The sequence below is a fragment of the Carassius carassius genome, chromosome 9 (assembly GCF_963082965.1).
Source record: "Carassius carassius chromosome 9, fCarCar2.1, whole genome shotgun sequence".
Classification (NCBI taxonomy): domain Eukaryota; kingdom Metazoa; phylum Chordata; class Actinopteri; order Cypriniformes; family Cyprinidae; genus Carassius; species Carassius carassius.
This window is the reverse complement of record NC_081763.1, coordinates 18,237,719-18,250,714: the sequence shown is the minus strand read 5'-3', so window position 1 is coordinate 18,250,714 and position 12,996 is coordinate 18,237,719. Positions and strand designations below refer to the sequence as shown.

At 36.2% G+C, this 12,996-nt stretch overlaps 3 protein-coding genes across 4 annotated transcripts in view; 2 read left to right on the top strand and 1 right to left on the bottom strand.

Annotated features, from left to right (window-relative positions):
- The window catches only part of LOC132149142 (synaptotagmin-17-like), a 42,717-nt gene extending 41,612 nt beyond the window's left edge, over nucleotides 1-1,105 (top strand). The window contains exon 8 of the mRNA XM_059558111.1: nucleotides 406-1,105. Coding sequence (XP_059414094.1) covers nucleotides 406-602 — 197 coding nt within the window. The 3' untranslated portion in view covers nucleotides 603-1,105. The remainder of the gene's footprint in view (nucleotides 1-405) is intronic.
- Nucleotides 1,106-5,188: 4,083 nt separating this feature from the next.
- On the bottom strand, nucleotides 5,189-7,494 carry LOC132148593 (C-type lectin domain family 19 member A-like). Its single transcript, XM_059557294.1, has 5 exons — nucleotides 7,261-7,494; nucleotides 6,768-6,945; nucleotides 6,569-6,662; nucleotides 5,977-6,109; nucleotides 5,189-5,416 (listed from the first exon to the last, which is right to left on the bottom strand). Exons 1-5 carry the CDS (start codon nucleotides 7,436-7,438, stop codon nucleotides 5,340-5,342), a joined length of 660 nt encoding a protein of 219 aa, XP_059413277.1. The 5' UTR covers nucleotides 7,439-7,494; the 3' UTR covers nucleotides 5,189-5,339.
- A 3,849-nt stretch (nucleotides 7,495-11,343) lies between these two features.
- The window catches only part of LOC132149141 (serine/threonine-protein kinase SMG1-like), a 57,644-nt gene continuing 55,991 nt past the window's right edge, over nucleotides 11,344-12,996 (top strand). For both annotated transcript variants that reach the window (XM_059558110.1, XM_059558109.1), the window contains exon 1: nucleotides 11,344-11,568. In XM_059558110.1, coding sequence (XP_059414093.1) covers nucleotides 11,492-11,568 — 77 coding nt within the window. In that variant the 5' untranslated portion in view covers nucleotides 11,344-11,491. The remainder of the gene's footprint in view (nucleotides 11,569-12,996) is intronic.

The following is a 12,996-nucleotide window of genomic DNA, read 5'->3' as shown; positions in this document are numbered from 1 at the left end:
CCAGAATTAATCTTTTTTTTAAATATTATATTTTATTTCAGCTTTTATTTCTTGTTTTTATGTTATTAGCTGATTTGTAGTGCTTTTTCAAACATTGAATGGAAAAGCACAATTCTCAATATGGAAACTCCAAGCAGATGTTAGTCAGTACCTTTTATTAATATAGCACTTTATACAATATAGATTGTTTCAAACCTGTGATGCAAACTGAGTGCAATTCTGCTGTACAGCAGCTTGAAAAAGATTGTAGTAAAAAGTCATTATTCAGTTTAAATCAGTTCATTGTTTATGAAATTCAGTTCAATAACTGTGTAAAGTTCATCAATTATGGAATGAATTAAAAGTAGCTCTTAAGAAAAATCTGACAGGTTTTAACATTAATTTTTATTTTTTTTTCCTTCTTAGTTTACGGGCATAACATGAAGAGTAGCAACGATTTTGTTGGTCGCATTGTGATTGGCCAGTTCTCCAGCGGCCCGCAGGAATCCAGGCACTGGCGCAGACTCCTGGGCTCCCAGCGCACTCCAGTGGAACAGTGGCACAGCCTGCGCACCCGTGCCGAGTGTGACCGCGTCTCTCCGGCTTCGCTCGAGGTCACATAATACTTACACAGGACAGTCACTGCAGGTGGGATAGAGATCTATGGAAAAGACAAACACAAAAATCTGGGAGTGTCCCGACATTTCTGTGTGTGATTTTTAATTATTTGAAACATAAACTCATAGATCTATTCTCGACTGAATAGTGGGCACTGTCTTGGTGTTATTTGTGTTTACTCTCCCTTATCATTATTATAGTGGGGAGATGTAGACCATAGAAAAAAATGTTTATGATGACTAGCAGAAACCTGCTGTCCATGTTTTCTTTTTATCACATTGATACTATCTTACATGGGAGCTCAATAATCTCATCATCTGATTCTCAGCTGCGTTCAGGCTGCTCAAGTGTTGAGAGGAAGAGCAGCTGTGTGGCTCAGACAGTTGAGACCACACATAACCACTGGTTTGGTCTGCAGTGTTTAAATAATCATATTGTTTCTTTTTTCAGACTTCAATATGATTGCAGTTCTTTGGAAGTCTGTGGCAACACAGTTGGTCATTTTTATTTTACACCAAAGCTTGGTTTGGTTGTGTTTTGTGACCTGTATCACTGTTCTCCATGCACACACTGATCTGTGATTGTGTTTAAGTGTTTGTTAGTGTGTGTTTGGTAAATGTTTGCACTTACAACAGCTGAAGTCTGCAGAAACCATAAGAGCCATGGCTCTTAAAGGGACACTCCACCCCAAAATGAAAATTTACCATTTAAGATATTTTGAATGAAAACCGGGAGGCTTGTGACTGTCCCATAGACTGCAAAGTAAATTACACTGTCAAGGTCCAGAAAAGCATCCTCAGAATTGTCCATCTGCCATCAGTGGTTCAACCGTAATGTTATGAAGCGACGAGAATACATTTTGTACGGGAATAAAACAAAAATAACGACTTTATTCAACAATTCGTCTCCTGTATGTCTGTACGCATCACCGTAGCGCCATTTTGGAGAATATGAGCTGAACAGGCAGTGTACGCTCTTCTGTGTCAACCGCGACACAAGGATGTGCTGTTTTCTTTCAAATCACAGTGTAAATACACGTAGAAAACGTATCCTTGTGACGTGGCTGACACAGAAGATCATACGGTGATGATGCTTTTCATACTTTTCTGGACCTTGACAGTGTAACTTACTTTGCAGTCTATTGGACAGTCACAAGCCTCCCGGTTTTCATCCAAAATATCTTAAATTGTGTTCTGAAGAGGAACAAAGCTTTTACAGGTTAAGAATGACATGAGGGTAAGTGATTAATGACAAAATTGTAATTTTGGGGTGGAGTATCTCTTTAACCATGGCACATTGTTTTGTTTTTATATTTTTGTGTTGTTTTGTCATAACATTGACATGTTCTGAATATACCAACGTTTTTTTCTTGTGATCTGGACTTTTGCTTTTCTATATGTTTCTCACTATTTCTCGTGTCATCTTTCACATGAGTCAGGAAGGTTTTTTTTTTGTTTTTTTTAAGAAATGTTTATTAAGCAAGGATGCATTCGGTTAACCAAAATACATTTATTCATATTTAATTTATTTCTGTTTTTGATTTCTATTCTTCAAAGTATTCCTGGCAGGAATTAAAATGTATCAGAGTTTACACAAAAATAAAATAAAAAGCCTATTAGAATGATTTCTAAAGGATCATGTGGCACTTAAATCTGGAGTAATGGCAGCTGATGATTTATCTTTGCAATAACAGGAATAAATTACATTTTAAAATATATTCAAATAGAAAAGGCTTTAATTGTAATAATATTTCACAATATTACTGTTTACAAATTTACAAATAAATGCAGCAATGTAGTTATTTAGGATCACAAGAAAATTAAGTCAAAAGACTCCCGAAAAAATTATAATAATGTATGGCCTCTTAAGGATTCTAGGTCTATCACCTTCTAAATGCATTAATGTTAGTGTCTTCACAACAATGAACATTCTTTCACAGCCTGGGCAATATAATGCCATGCAAAGAAGCAAGAAGTTGCAAATACATGCATTTCTCTTTGCTCTGTTACCTTGCACGCTTTTGCCAAGTTCAGTTCATGTACTGTATTATCAATAACGTGGAGCTGTATTTTGTCTTAACTCTTTCTCATTCAGTCTATGAAGTATGTAAGGATAAACATGATACTTCGCATAGAATCAGTGTGCAATCAGAAACATTACTGTATCTGTTTTCTTAATCTTTCTTCTGTGTGACCTGCGTGAGATACGTGTTTGTTTCAGGTCAATTGTGTGTTTCCCACAAATGTCAATGTTAATGTAGATGATTACGAATGATTAGGTGAGTGGTAATATAAACACATAATAATAATGACACTGTGCCAGTGAAGATAAGTATTTATTTATTTATTTAGATAAAAAAATGCATATAATAATAGCTATATAATTATCTCTTAAACATATATGTGTATATTATAACTTAAATAGTGTAGAGAGACTTGAACAAAGCATGTTGAAATATAGATTAAAAAAAGAAATTGATAGAAATAGAATATAGATAAATCATGAAATAATTATTTTTTTTAAAAAGCTGTTGAAATGACCTCATTGACACAAAGAATTTAGTTTCAGTGGTGACTGTTTTGAACTGTCTGCATTATATTCTAAACAGAAATGTTTAGTCCACCATCTCCCTGTCTGCTTTGAAACTTGAAGAGGTTTTTTTTTTTTTTCTCGCTGATGCTGTCCATATAATGGTTTATTAAGTGTGTGGAGAAATGAAGCAGACCTCTGATCAGCAGTATCCCTTTAAAGGTCTCTTTCATGGATGTGTGAATCAATCAGAGAAGTGTATTAAGTGAGGAAAGTGTAGTTTGGTTGTTTCAGAATGCATTAAAGTGATGTTTATTACTTGGCTTGGTTTTAGTATGCTTTTTACTTATTCCTTTATATTTCATATACCTGCTGCGCTTTGGTGCAGATTAGACATCAGTAACATCCAACAACATTGGATCATTAAAAAAATATTGAGTGAACTTTTTTACATTTTAAATATTTGTTTAAACCTTTTTGCAATTTCAGTGATGATGACCCTGGCAATACACTAATTAAATCACAAAAAAAATTATTCAGGCTTGTTTGTGTAAAAATGTTCCCTCTGCAGGCTTTAAGAGGGAGATAATTACTCTGAGGGTTACAAGAGGGTCAATTAATTACTCTCTTCATCAACAGGGGAACAGCTTAACCGCTAATGGGTCAGGCACAAAGACATCCATCTAGTACATAGAAAAGCATAGATAAACAATGGAATATTTTCTAAATGTTATTAATAATATTTTCTAAATATTTATATTTTGCCCCTAACGTATTCTAAATAAATAAGCATAATTACTGACAATTATGACAATTTCTTGTAAGTGTAATGTAGTAAATTCCTCCTCTTGTCATTCCAATTCAGTTTCCAATACAACATCCTTGAAAATCCAGATCAGTTAATAAACTGAAAAGACACCCGTTTTTAACATTCTGAATTTTTGGTGGAAAATTTGTGTGGATAAGAACAGACACTTTGGTCACTAATTGGCACAGCACATGAACTAGAGAGAAAAGCAGAAAAGGTCATCTGCCGGAGGTTAAGCTCTTTCTGTCTTTTGAAGCTCTGCAGTCAATAGAGGCTTAAATGCCTTCTCTTTTAGAATCTCACCTTCTAGGTCACTGACAGATAAATATGCACAGGCGAAAACTGACAGTGTTTGGGGTTCCAGATCAAGACTCAGTAGTCATTATATGGACACACAGTCCTGTCTCAAGGTCTGTACGAAATTAAAAAATATAATTTCTATCAAAAATAAGAGACATTTTCTGACTCCTTCAAATTCCGGGGTCTCCAGCAAAAGTACCCTATTTAAAAAAAAAAAAAAAAAAAGGATATAATGTCACGAACAAAGTGTTCGGTCTAAGTTCAGTTTAGCCATATACTGCAGCTCACAATCTACACTGAAAATAAACTTCTTTAATGAATTCATTGGGTCCAAGAAAGACATTTAACATTCATGGAAGCTTTCCATTCGACAAAATTTTCTTTATCAAAAGACTTTGTAGATTATTAAAATGTTTGCCACAGAAACAAATGCTTCTTTTAAGAACTGGTCACTGAAAGGTGTTTTCTGGAATATGTGGTTTATGTGGACACAAATGTGTATAAGGACATGGGTACTACAACATGATTTATGAGGACACTTTCTGTGTACCTGTAATCCAAATGGCTTAAAAAACACACTAAATGGTGTTTTTTTTTTAATTTGTTTTCTGTAAGTGGTAGGTTTAGGTGTAGACTTAGGGTAAGTGGATAGAAAATACAGTTTTTACAGTATAAAAACCATTACACTTATGGAGAGTCCCCGTTAACCACATATGCCAGAATGTGGACACCACTGGAGGTCTCTGGCTGCAACTAACTGTAATTCTCCATAATATCACCAACTTTAATGTCTAATATTATCAACAGCACCTCTGATTTAAAAAAAAAGGGTTAATTTGTGGAACAGAGGAATGTATGTTTTATTAATGGCCCCAAAGGACCAAGAAAACAGCACTATAACAACAGTGATGGGAGGACGATGGGGGCAGGGAATTGGAGTAAAGTAGGAAGAAATGCAAATGAAGTGCTCATAGCAGGCTGGAAAGAGCCCTTCGTCACTGCAGGATGGAGACGAGCAGACATCTTGTTGCTGCACTGTGATTGAGTGATGTTGTGATGTCAGTGTTGATCGTAAAGAATTGGATAAACACTCTTGGATCTGAAGTTAGGTTTCCAGTGTAGGAATCTTACAGACGAATGGAAAGGCCTTATCACAACTGTTGTCGTTCCAAGACCTCAGTGCTGCAAAAGATGGAAAGATGCAAACAGTTTTTCATTTTTTCCTGTCTTAGTAATGTTACATAATTTGTGGGGCTGTCAATCAACTATATATATCTCTTATTATTGGTTCCACAAAAATATTTTGCAGCACGACTGTTTTCATAATTGATAATAATAGGAAATGTTTTTCGAGAACCAAATCAGCTTATAGGAATGATTTATGAAGGATAATCTGACACTGAAGCAATGGCTGTGGAGTTAGTTATTTTAATATGCAATATTACTGTTTTGGCTATATGTTTATGCATGTTCCTGCAGCTTAGTGATAGAGCATTGCTTTAGCACCACAAAAGGATGTGGGTTTGATTCCCAGGAGAGCACACATACTGGTAAAATAATCTGTAGCCTGAATGCAGGTGCTTTGGATAAAAGTGTCTGCTAAATGCATATGTGTACAAATTGCAGCCTTGGTGAGCACAAAAGACTTCTTTTACACACAATGACAAAGTTTTGAATGATTGTTTCTTAATATGTACTAAATTAAGTAAATGAATTGCTGTTTTATGATTAATTGAACTCACCACTGTTTTGTCTGTACCAGATCTCCACACAGTCCTCCTCCTCAGGGATGCGATGGATGCCATCATCTGGTTGATTTCCATCCCAGTAACTGTATTCATAGGGTGACCCATCTGTCCATTCCATAGTGCCCTCCTGCCAACAAACTATTATTAACAATGCCATCACATTTGCTTGCTCCTTGTCCTTTGACCCTGAAGTGAAAACTAAAATCTTCCTGCCAGGCATGTGTTTACAGCTTCTGAGCTTTTTGGATAATTTGATCCAGGATCTTAGGAAAACTTTCAGTTAACAGATATTGGGTTTGTTCCAATTTCATCCATAAACTATCTTCCTCAACCTGGTACTAGACCAAAGTGTTGATTCAACGCAGTCTGGAAATTATTAAACGTCACTCAGAGAAACCATCACTTCCATTCATGAGAGTAATAGTGGGAGGTTTTATATACATACTGTGCTTGGCAGTCATAGCTGTTAATGTTTTCGATGCATGGGTAATAAAATACATGACTGCTTCAAAATACATCCTAGTAGATAAAACATCAGTAAATCATTCACGCACTACATGCTTGCTCTTTATGTTATCCTGTTTACCTGTCTTCTATCATGAAGGCCGATCCAAATATCTGTTGGAATTCCGGGTACACGGCTGTTCACAAGATCATAGACAAACACATTTTCTTCCCAGCTATGAAAAAAGTTATGAGAAAGTATATATTTTAATAGAAGGTCCAGCAAAATCCTGTACTGGAAGACAAATTGGCATCTCAACATTGTCGGTGGGGAGTCAAACCTGTGGATGGAGGTGAGTTTAGCAGATTTGTGTCCGTTTGAGAACTCGGCACAGTATAGATCTGCCTCAGCCCACGTGCGGTTCAAGGGGAAGAAGCGGTAACAGTAACCCTCAAATTCAGTCCAGAAGAGCGGACATGTCACAGGATGGTTTGAGTCTGACAGTTGCAGGGGCAGTGCTAGAAGAACCGGTAGTGATAAATCCATTTTAATTTAGCAGTTCGGTACAGTATGAGCACATAATAGGTCAAACACTTACAAACACCATAAAAATATAGCATTACGTTTTTTAAAACATCAGCTGGAACATCTAGCTGATTTCAAAACATATCGTCATTGTTTCCTTTTCACAGCATCAGCCTGCTTTCAATTTAGTTTTAGCTGTGCAAGAGCTAAAGAGAGAGATATTGTCTGTTCACCATGTAAAAAAACAATTTAAAGCATAGTAACAGTGTCTGTGCTCTATCCTTGTCTTTGGATCTGGTGGCACTCACCTTGTGTGATCTTGATGTTAGTTGAAGGCAGAGCCCACACTGAGAAACCGGTGATCAGTAGGGCTAAACATAATTCCCAACAGAGCATGTTTAGTTCAAGAGAGAGGAGAATGAGATCTGGAGTGTGTGTGTGTGTGTGTGAGTGTAAGTGTGTATGTGTGTGTGTGTTTGTAAGCATGTGTGCTGCAGGACAGTGTGGAGTGTTGAGGAGATTAGAGGGTGTGTGAGCCTCTCTGAGCCTCTGCCTTTTTGTTGGACTCTTCCGACTTGGTCAAGTCCAAAACACTGACATCAGGCTCTGTAAGAAAGGGAGAAAGAGAGAAGAATATTTTGTGTCATTAACCCAATGTAATGCTCCCTGGGTGGACAATTTACTACACTGTCCTTCAAAAGTCGGTAGTCAGCAAGGTTTTTTTTATAAATTAATATTTTTATTTAACAAGGATTGAGAGTACAGACACTTATAATGTTATAAAAATGTCTGTTTCAAATAAATGCTGTTATATTTATTTATTTATTTTACTTTCTATAGCACCAAATCAAAATGAATGATTTCTGAAGGATCATGTGACACTGAAGATTGGAGTAAATGCTGCTTAGCTTTGCCATCACAGGAATAAATTACATTTAAAAATATATTATATTACTATACTTTTATATATATATATATATATATATATATATATATATATATATATATATATATATATATATATATATATATATATATATATATATATATATATATATATATATAATATGAATGCAGCCTTGGTAAATATAATATATTAATATCACAAATGGCAAAATAAATTTTTCCAAAGACCTTATATAAAAATTTAATTCTTAAAATATTAGAAAGAGGTACAAATTAATGGTTTCTAATGTAAAAAATTAAGTTATTATATTATTCAAAATGACTGATTTTATTTCAGATTGAATTTAATTTAGCAAAATGTAACTTAATTTGTTAATTAAAATCAATAATATTTTACTGCTGTTCTAAGTCAGTATTATGTCTGTTAGAGGATAATTAATTTTTATGAACTTTTACATGGTTTTACATAACCAGATGGACAGCATCCATCTAATACATATTGTTGCAGAAACATCAAAAACAACGGACCTGTGATTCCTCATAAACCTCAGCAACCTGGAATGATAAAGATAAATGCTTCAGAAATACCAACATGTTTGCCACTAGAAAAAAAGTAAGAAAATAACCAGCAGTCCGCAGTCAGGTTTACCTTCAAATCAATGGAAACATTTCATCTTGTAATTATTTGTTGGAAATATCATGACATCCAGCTTGTCTGCAGAATTATTGAACACCCAGTTTACACTAATTGCTTAGTTCCATTAGTCTCCCCTGATACCGTCTTGCATTTGATAGCGTGTCTGCTTTATCTCATGGCATACAGAGCCCATGATATTGAAGGCCCAGAATTCCTGTTATCTTTGTGAGGGCTGTAACCTGTAACAGTAAGGGCAAGAGTGTGGAGATATGACTCATTCTTATACTAAAGAACGCCTCCATTTAAGATCTCCAGACGAGTCTGAAGCTAAATATGGTCTCTAAGATGAGTCGTTTGGTATGTCCTGTTGCTGCATCCTGCCAGGTTTAGACAAATAATATCTAGCATGCAATGCAGACAAGGACTTTTCGAGCTTTTAGTTATGCCAATTTCACTGTATAGTGGCCATGTACACACTACACCAAAATTTGGATGACAATTCACCTTTTAGTCTGGTCCTGTACACCCCAGTTCAAGTAACAACTGCATTCTACAACCGAACTGATTTCTACAAACCCAAACAACAAGCTCAAAGATGCTTTATAATAAGCAGACATGACAACACTTTGAGAGCACATTTTGAGAAGCAGCTGTCCAATCATTAATAACAAAGGCTTAGTTCAGAAAGCCAAACATAAGTCTTTGGTTGCTGTAATTCTTCCATACACACACAAAACGATAATTTAGGGGATTCACTCTCGTATTTAAATAGGATTGTCACTTCTGAAACTGTACAATGTGTATGTGGACACATGACTGGCATTAGGGTTCTTCAAAACCAACTTTATAGAGCCACATTCCCAGGATCACCAAACATTTGACTTAGCTAACAATGAGAACGTAGTTCAGACATTTCCATCATTGGGGGTACCCATGACCTGTTTGAGTGGCTAGCTAAAAATATCCTTTTTGAGTCTGGTATTGATTTTGAGTCAGTTCAAAGCTAGCTGATGTGGAGACATGAGATGAAACATAGCACCCCCTATTTTATTGGTAGAATTCACAAAAAATATATGTTCCTGTTGTTCGCTTTACATTCAAAAGGGGTGATTCATTCCAGAAAAAAATGTCTCTGGTTATCTTTTATTACATTTTCCTACATTGCTTGTCATGCCTCAGGTGTAGTACAGATGGTGGTGCACCATTAGCTACAGCTGTGACATTCAGCACTTCCTGATGCAGGACAATCGAACAGCTGTACATATTTTTAATTACGAGACCTGAGAGCTCTGCTGACCTCCAATGAGCAATTTCCATGAAATTGGAAATGCTTTCTGCTGTGCTTAGGGGTTTTTTTTTCTACACAAAACACAAAAATGTGGCCAATAATGGTTTGCAGTGTAGTTATAGACTTAATTAACAGTCATAGTTAACTCAAAGGGTGCAAAGACACACCGTGATCAGATAATCTTTTTAAGTCACCAGCTGTCATCTCTGTGTACTGCTACACTGTTTATTGTGCACATTGTTGCTTATCAACTTCAAATCTATGTATTGCGGTGGGAAAGGGTGCCACAAATAGAGTGAAATCACAGCAAGCCTTTGTGAAAGAGGATGTGCCGTTTTCCATGGACCATATCTTTCTTATTGCTGTAATTAGTGCAATGGCCTGAGTGTTACTGAATATTTCTGCAAGACATGACAGAAAAGTAGGAGAACACATATAATTAGGCTGATGAATTCTGCTTTAGCTCCTTACTACCATCTTCTGGTGTAATAAAGCAATGTGGATGCCCTGATGCATACACAAACAACACTATTTGTCCTCAAATAATAGCCTCAAACTCTATACCAAACACATTTGCTTCTTATTAATGTGTTAATGTTATATATTAATTATCTGATTTAAACTTTAAAAAAAAAAGTTTGCCAAGACAAAAAATGTATGTTGACTTGAGAAATAAAATTAAATGCTTTTTGTATTAGTCTTTTGTATAAGTCAGTTAATGTTGACACCAACTCTACACAATAAAAGATCAGAAAAACAGCAGAATATGCATTCATGCTGCACACTGCAATGGGGTTGTTATCTAGTGTTTTTGTCTTTTTCAGTTAACAAATATCTAAACCTTCTTAAACCCAAATAGATTGACATGAGAAACAAATTATTTCTGGAAAATAATAATTATAAACTAATAAAACAAACACATGAATGAATGAATGAATAAATAAATAAATAAATAAATGAATGAATAAATTGATAAATTAATAAGCGAGTGTGTGCTCAAAAAAAAAACTTAATTCAAATGGGAAAGTTTATTTTCACAAAGATGAAAGGGGTTTCAAGAATCAACACAACAACAACAACAACAATATCCACAGTCTTTTTTCCGTTCTTTTGCTGTCCAGAGACGAATTGGCGAAATTGTGTTGTGAGCATACCTATATAAAACAAAACATAACGTTGCATGGTTTTTCTTATCTCTATAGTTTTAGCTCTTCTCCGTTTTTCTCCATTTCATACACATATTTTTGTCACTAGGCAACTACAGTGACTGGGGCTACCTCATCAGATGTTTCTATTTTCTCCTCAAGAGAAGTTTAGTTGAAATCACACATTCATATCATTACTTTTTTCCTGCTTAACCTGCACTTGACACTTCACCTGCTAAGCTTCAAGTGAACGAACAACCTTGGAGTTATTTTAAGTTAAGTCCACACTTCTGCCATTGTGCGTGTAGGCACCATGGGAAATGTATTCCACTAATAACAATAGAGCTGCAGTTATTTCCATCCACCGACAGATGGAGAAGCCGTGTGAACAGCGAAGGAAAAGGTAGAGAAATAGATGGGAGGGTCAGGCCGCCTGCCTCTCAGTTTCAAACACACACAGTGCATTGCAACCCCTGTGCATGGTCATAAACTGAACGGTGAAATTAGGGTTTGTTTGCAGACTCTTCCCGTGTTAGACGGGTCATGCTGTCTTCTCGAAGGTAATGAGCCGCAAAACCCTCGGGTCTCGGCTGAGCAGCGCCCACAAACTGCAGCGAAACTGGAATGACTGGCAGCCCAGGTCAGTAGCGCAACACGCGGCCGAGCGCTCGCACTGCAGACCGAGGCTTCAAAAAGGCCTTGCTGATGTCCGCCTCTTTATAAAACGCGGCAGCGGTCTATCTCCACGTGAGGAGACTTTCCTAAGCATTCATCTCACATCGCACGACAATGTCGCTGAGCTCTAGTCTGTGGGAATAACAACGCCGCACAGTTAACCCGACAGATGTCAAACGCTCTTGTTCATTTTTTCAGGTTGGTTAGCAGATGTAAGCATAAGCTAACACACAAACAGTCGGCAAATACTGGCGATATTTATCGTGCTTGTGTTTGTCCGCTAGCCTTGGTTTGCACACCAAGCGAAATGTGAGTGAAACAGCAGGGATTTGTGTGTTTTGACGGAAACGTGGGTTTATTCAGAGTGTCGTGGCGTTCATCTGTGGTTTGTTTGGAGAAACGCGTGTGGTCTGACACGTTTAGCCTCAAGCTACATAAGGTTACTATTTCAACATTTGAGATAAGGTTAGTAACGTAAGTCGATTTATGTTGTAGTGTGTATACTGCAGACATACGGGATAATATTCGTCTCATACTTATTAAATACGTTTTTGAACTCCTCCAGTGAAGCTCACGTAAATCGCGACGCTAATGTCAGTTTGCTAATCAGCTCCATCATTGTTGTTGTAAGTTACGTTTACCCCTGACTAGGAAGCAAATTCCTAATTTCTAAATTTACACGTTTATTTGTAGTTTTAAACCTCTTTAATCTGGACATTTTCACAGTTTATACCGGACAAGCCAGCTAAAGCATGGGATGAATGTCAAAGTCAGCCAAGTGTGCCTGTGATTGTCTGGAAAGTTTAGGAATTGGCAACGAGCACATAGTACCTCAAGCGTGAAAACTGATTTAGTGTTTGAATTCAGTCTTCAACTTGCCTGCTAATTAAATTGTCTATGTATTAATTTAGGATGACCATTCACAGTTTTCAGATGAGTTTCATGATTTGAAACCATGTGGAAAAATGGAATCTTAGCTGGACTGTCAAATGACGTCTTGTCCTTAAGTCCCGGATGCAGATACAGTTTTATGACTGGCCAGGGAAGATTCATGAATTTTGCGTCTTTATCGAAATAATGGTTCAAACTGTGAGTACTGTTGCTAATACTTTCTGACACGTTAGGAAAGTTTGCAATTAAATGTTTGTCAGGTGATATAATCAACCTCATATGTTGGATTATTATTATAGTTCACAGAAAATGAAGTTTAAGTTATCTCATTCAGTCAGTTCACATGTTCCAAAACTGTAAGAATGACTTTCTTCATTGGAACACAAAAGATACATTTTTGAAAAATATCCTAGTCATATTTTTTCCAACATAATGAAAGTTGATGGATGTCAGGTTCCAAATTTAGGGCAAAAAAAAATTGAGAGTTTGATTTTATTGATCT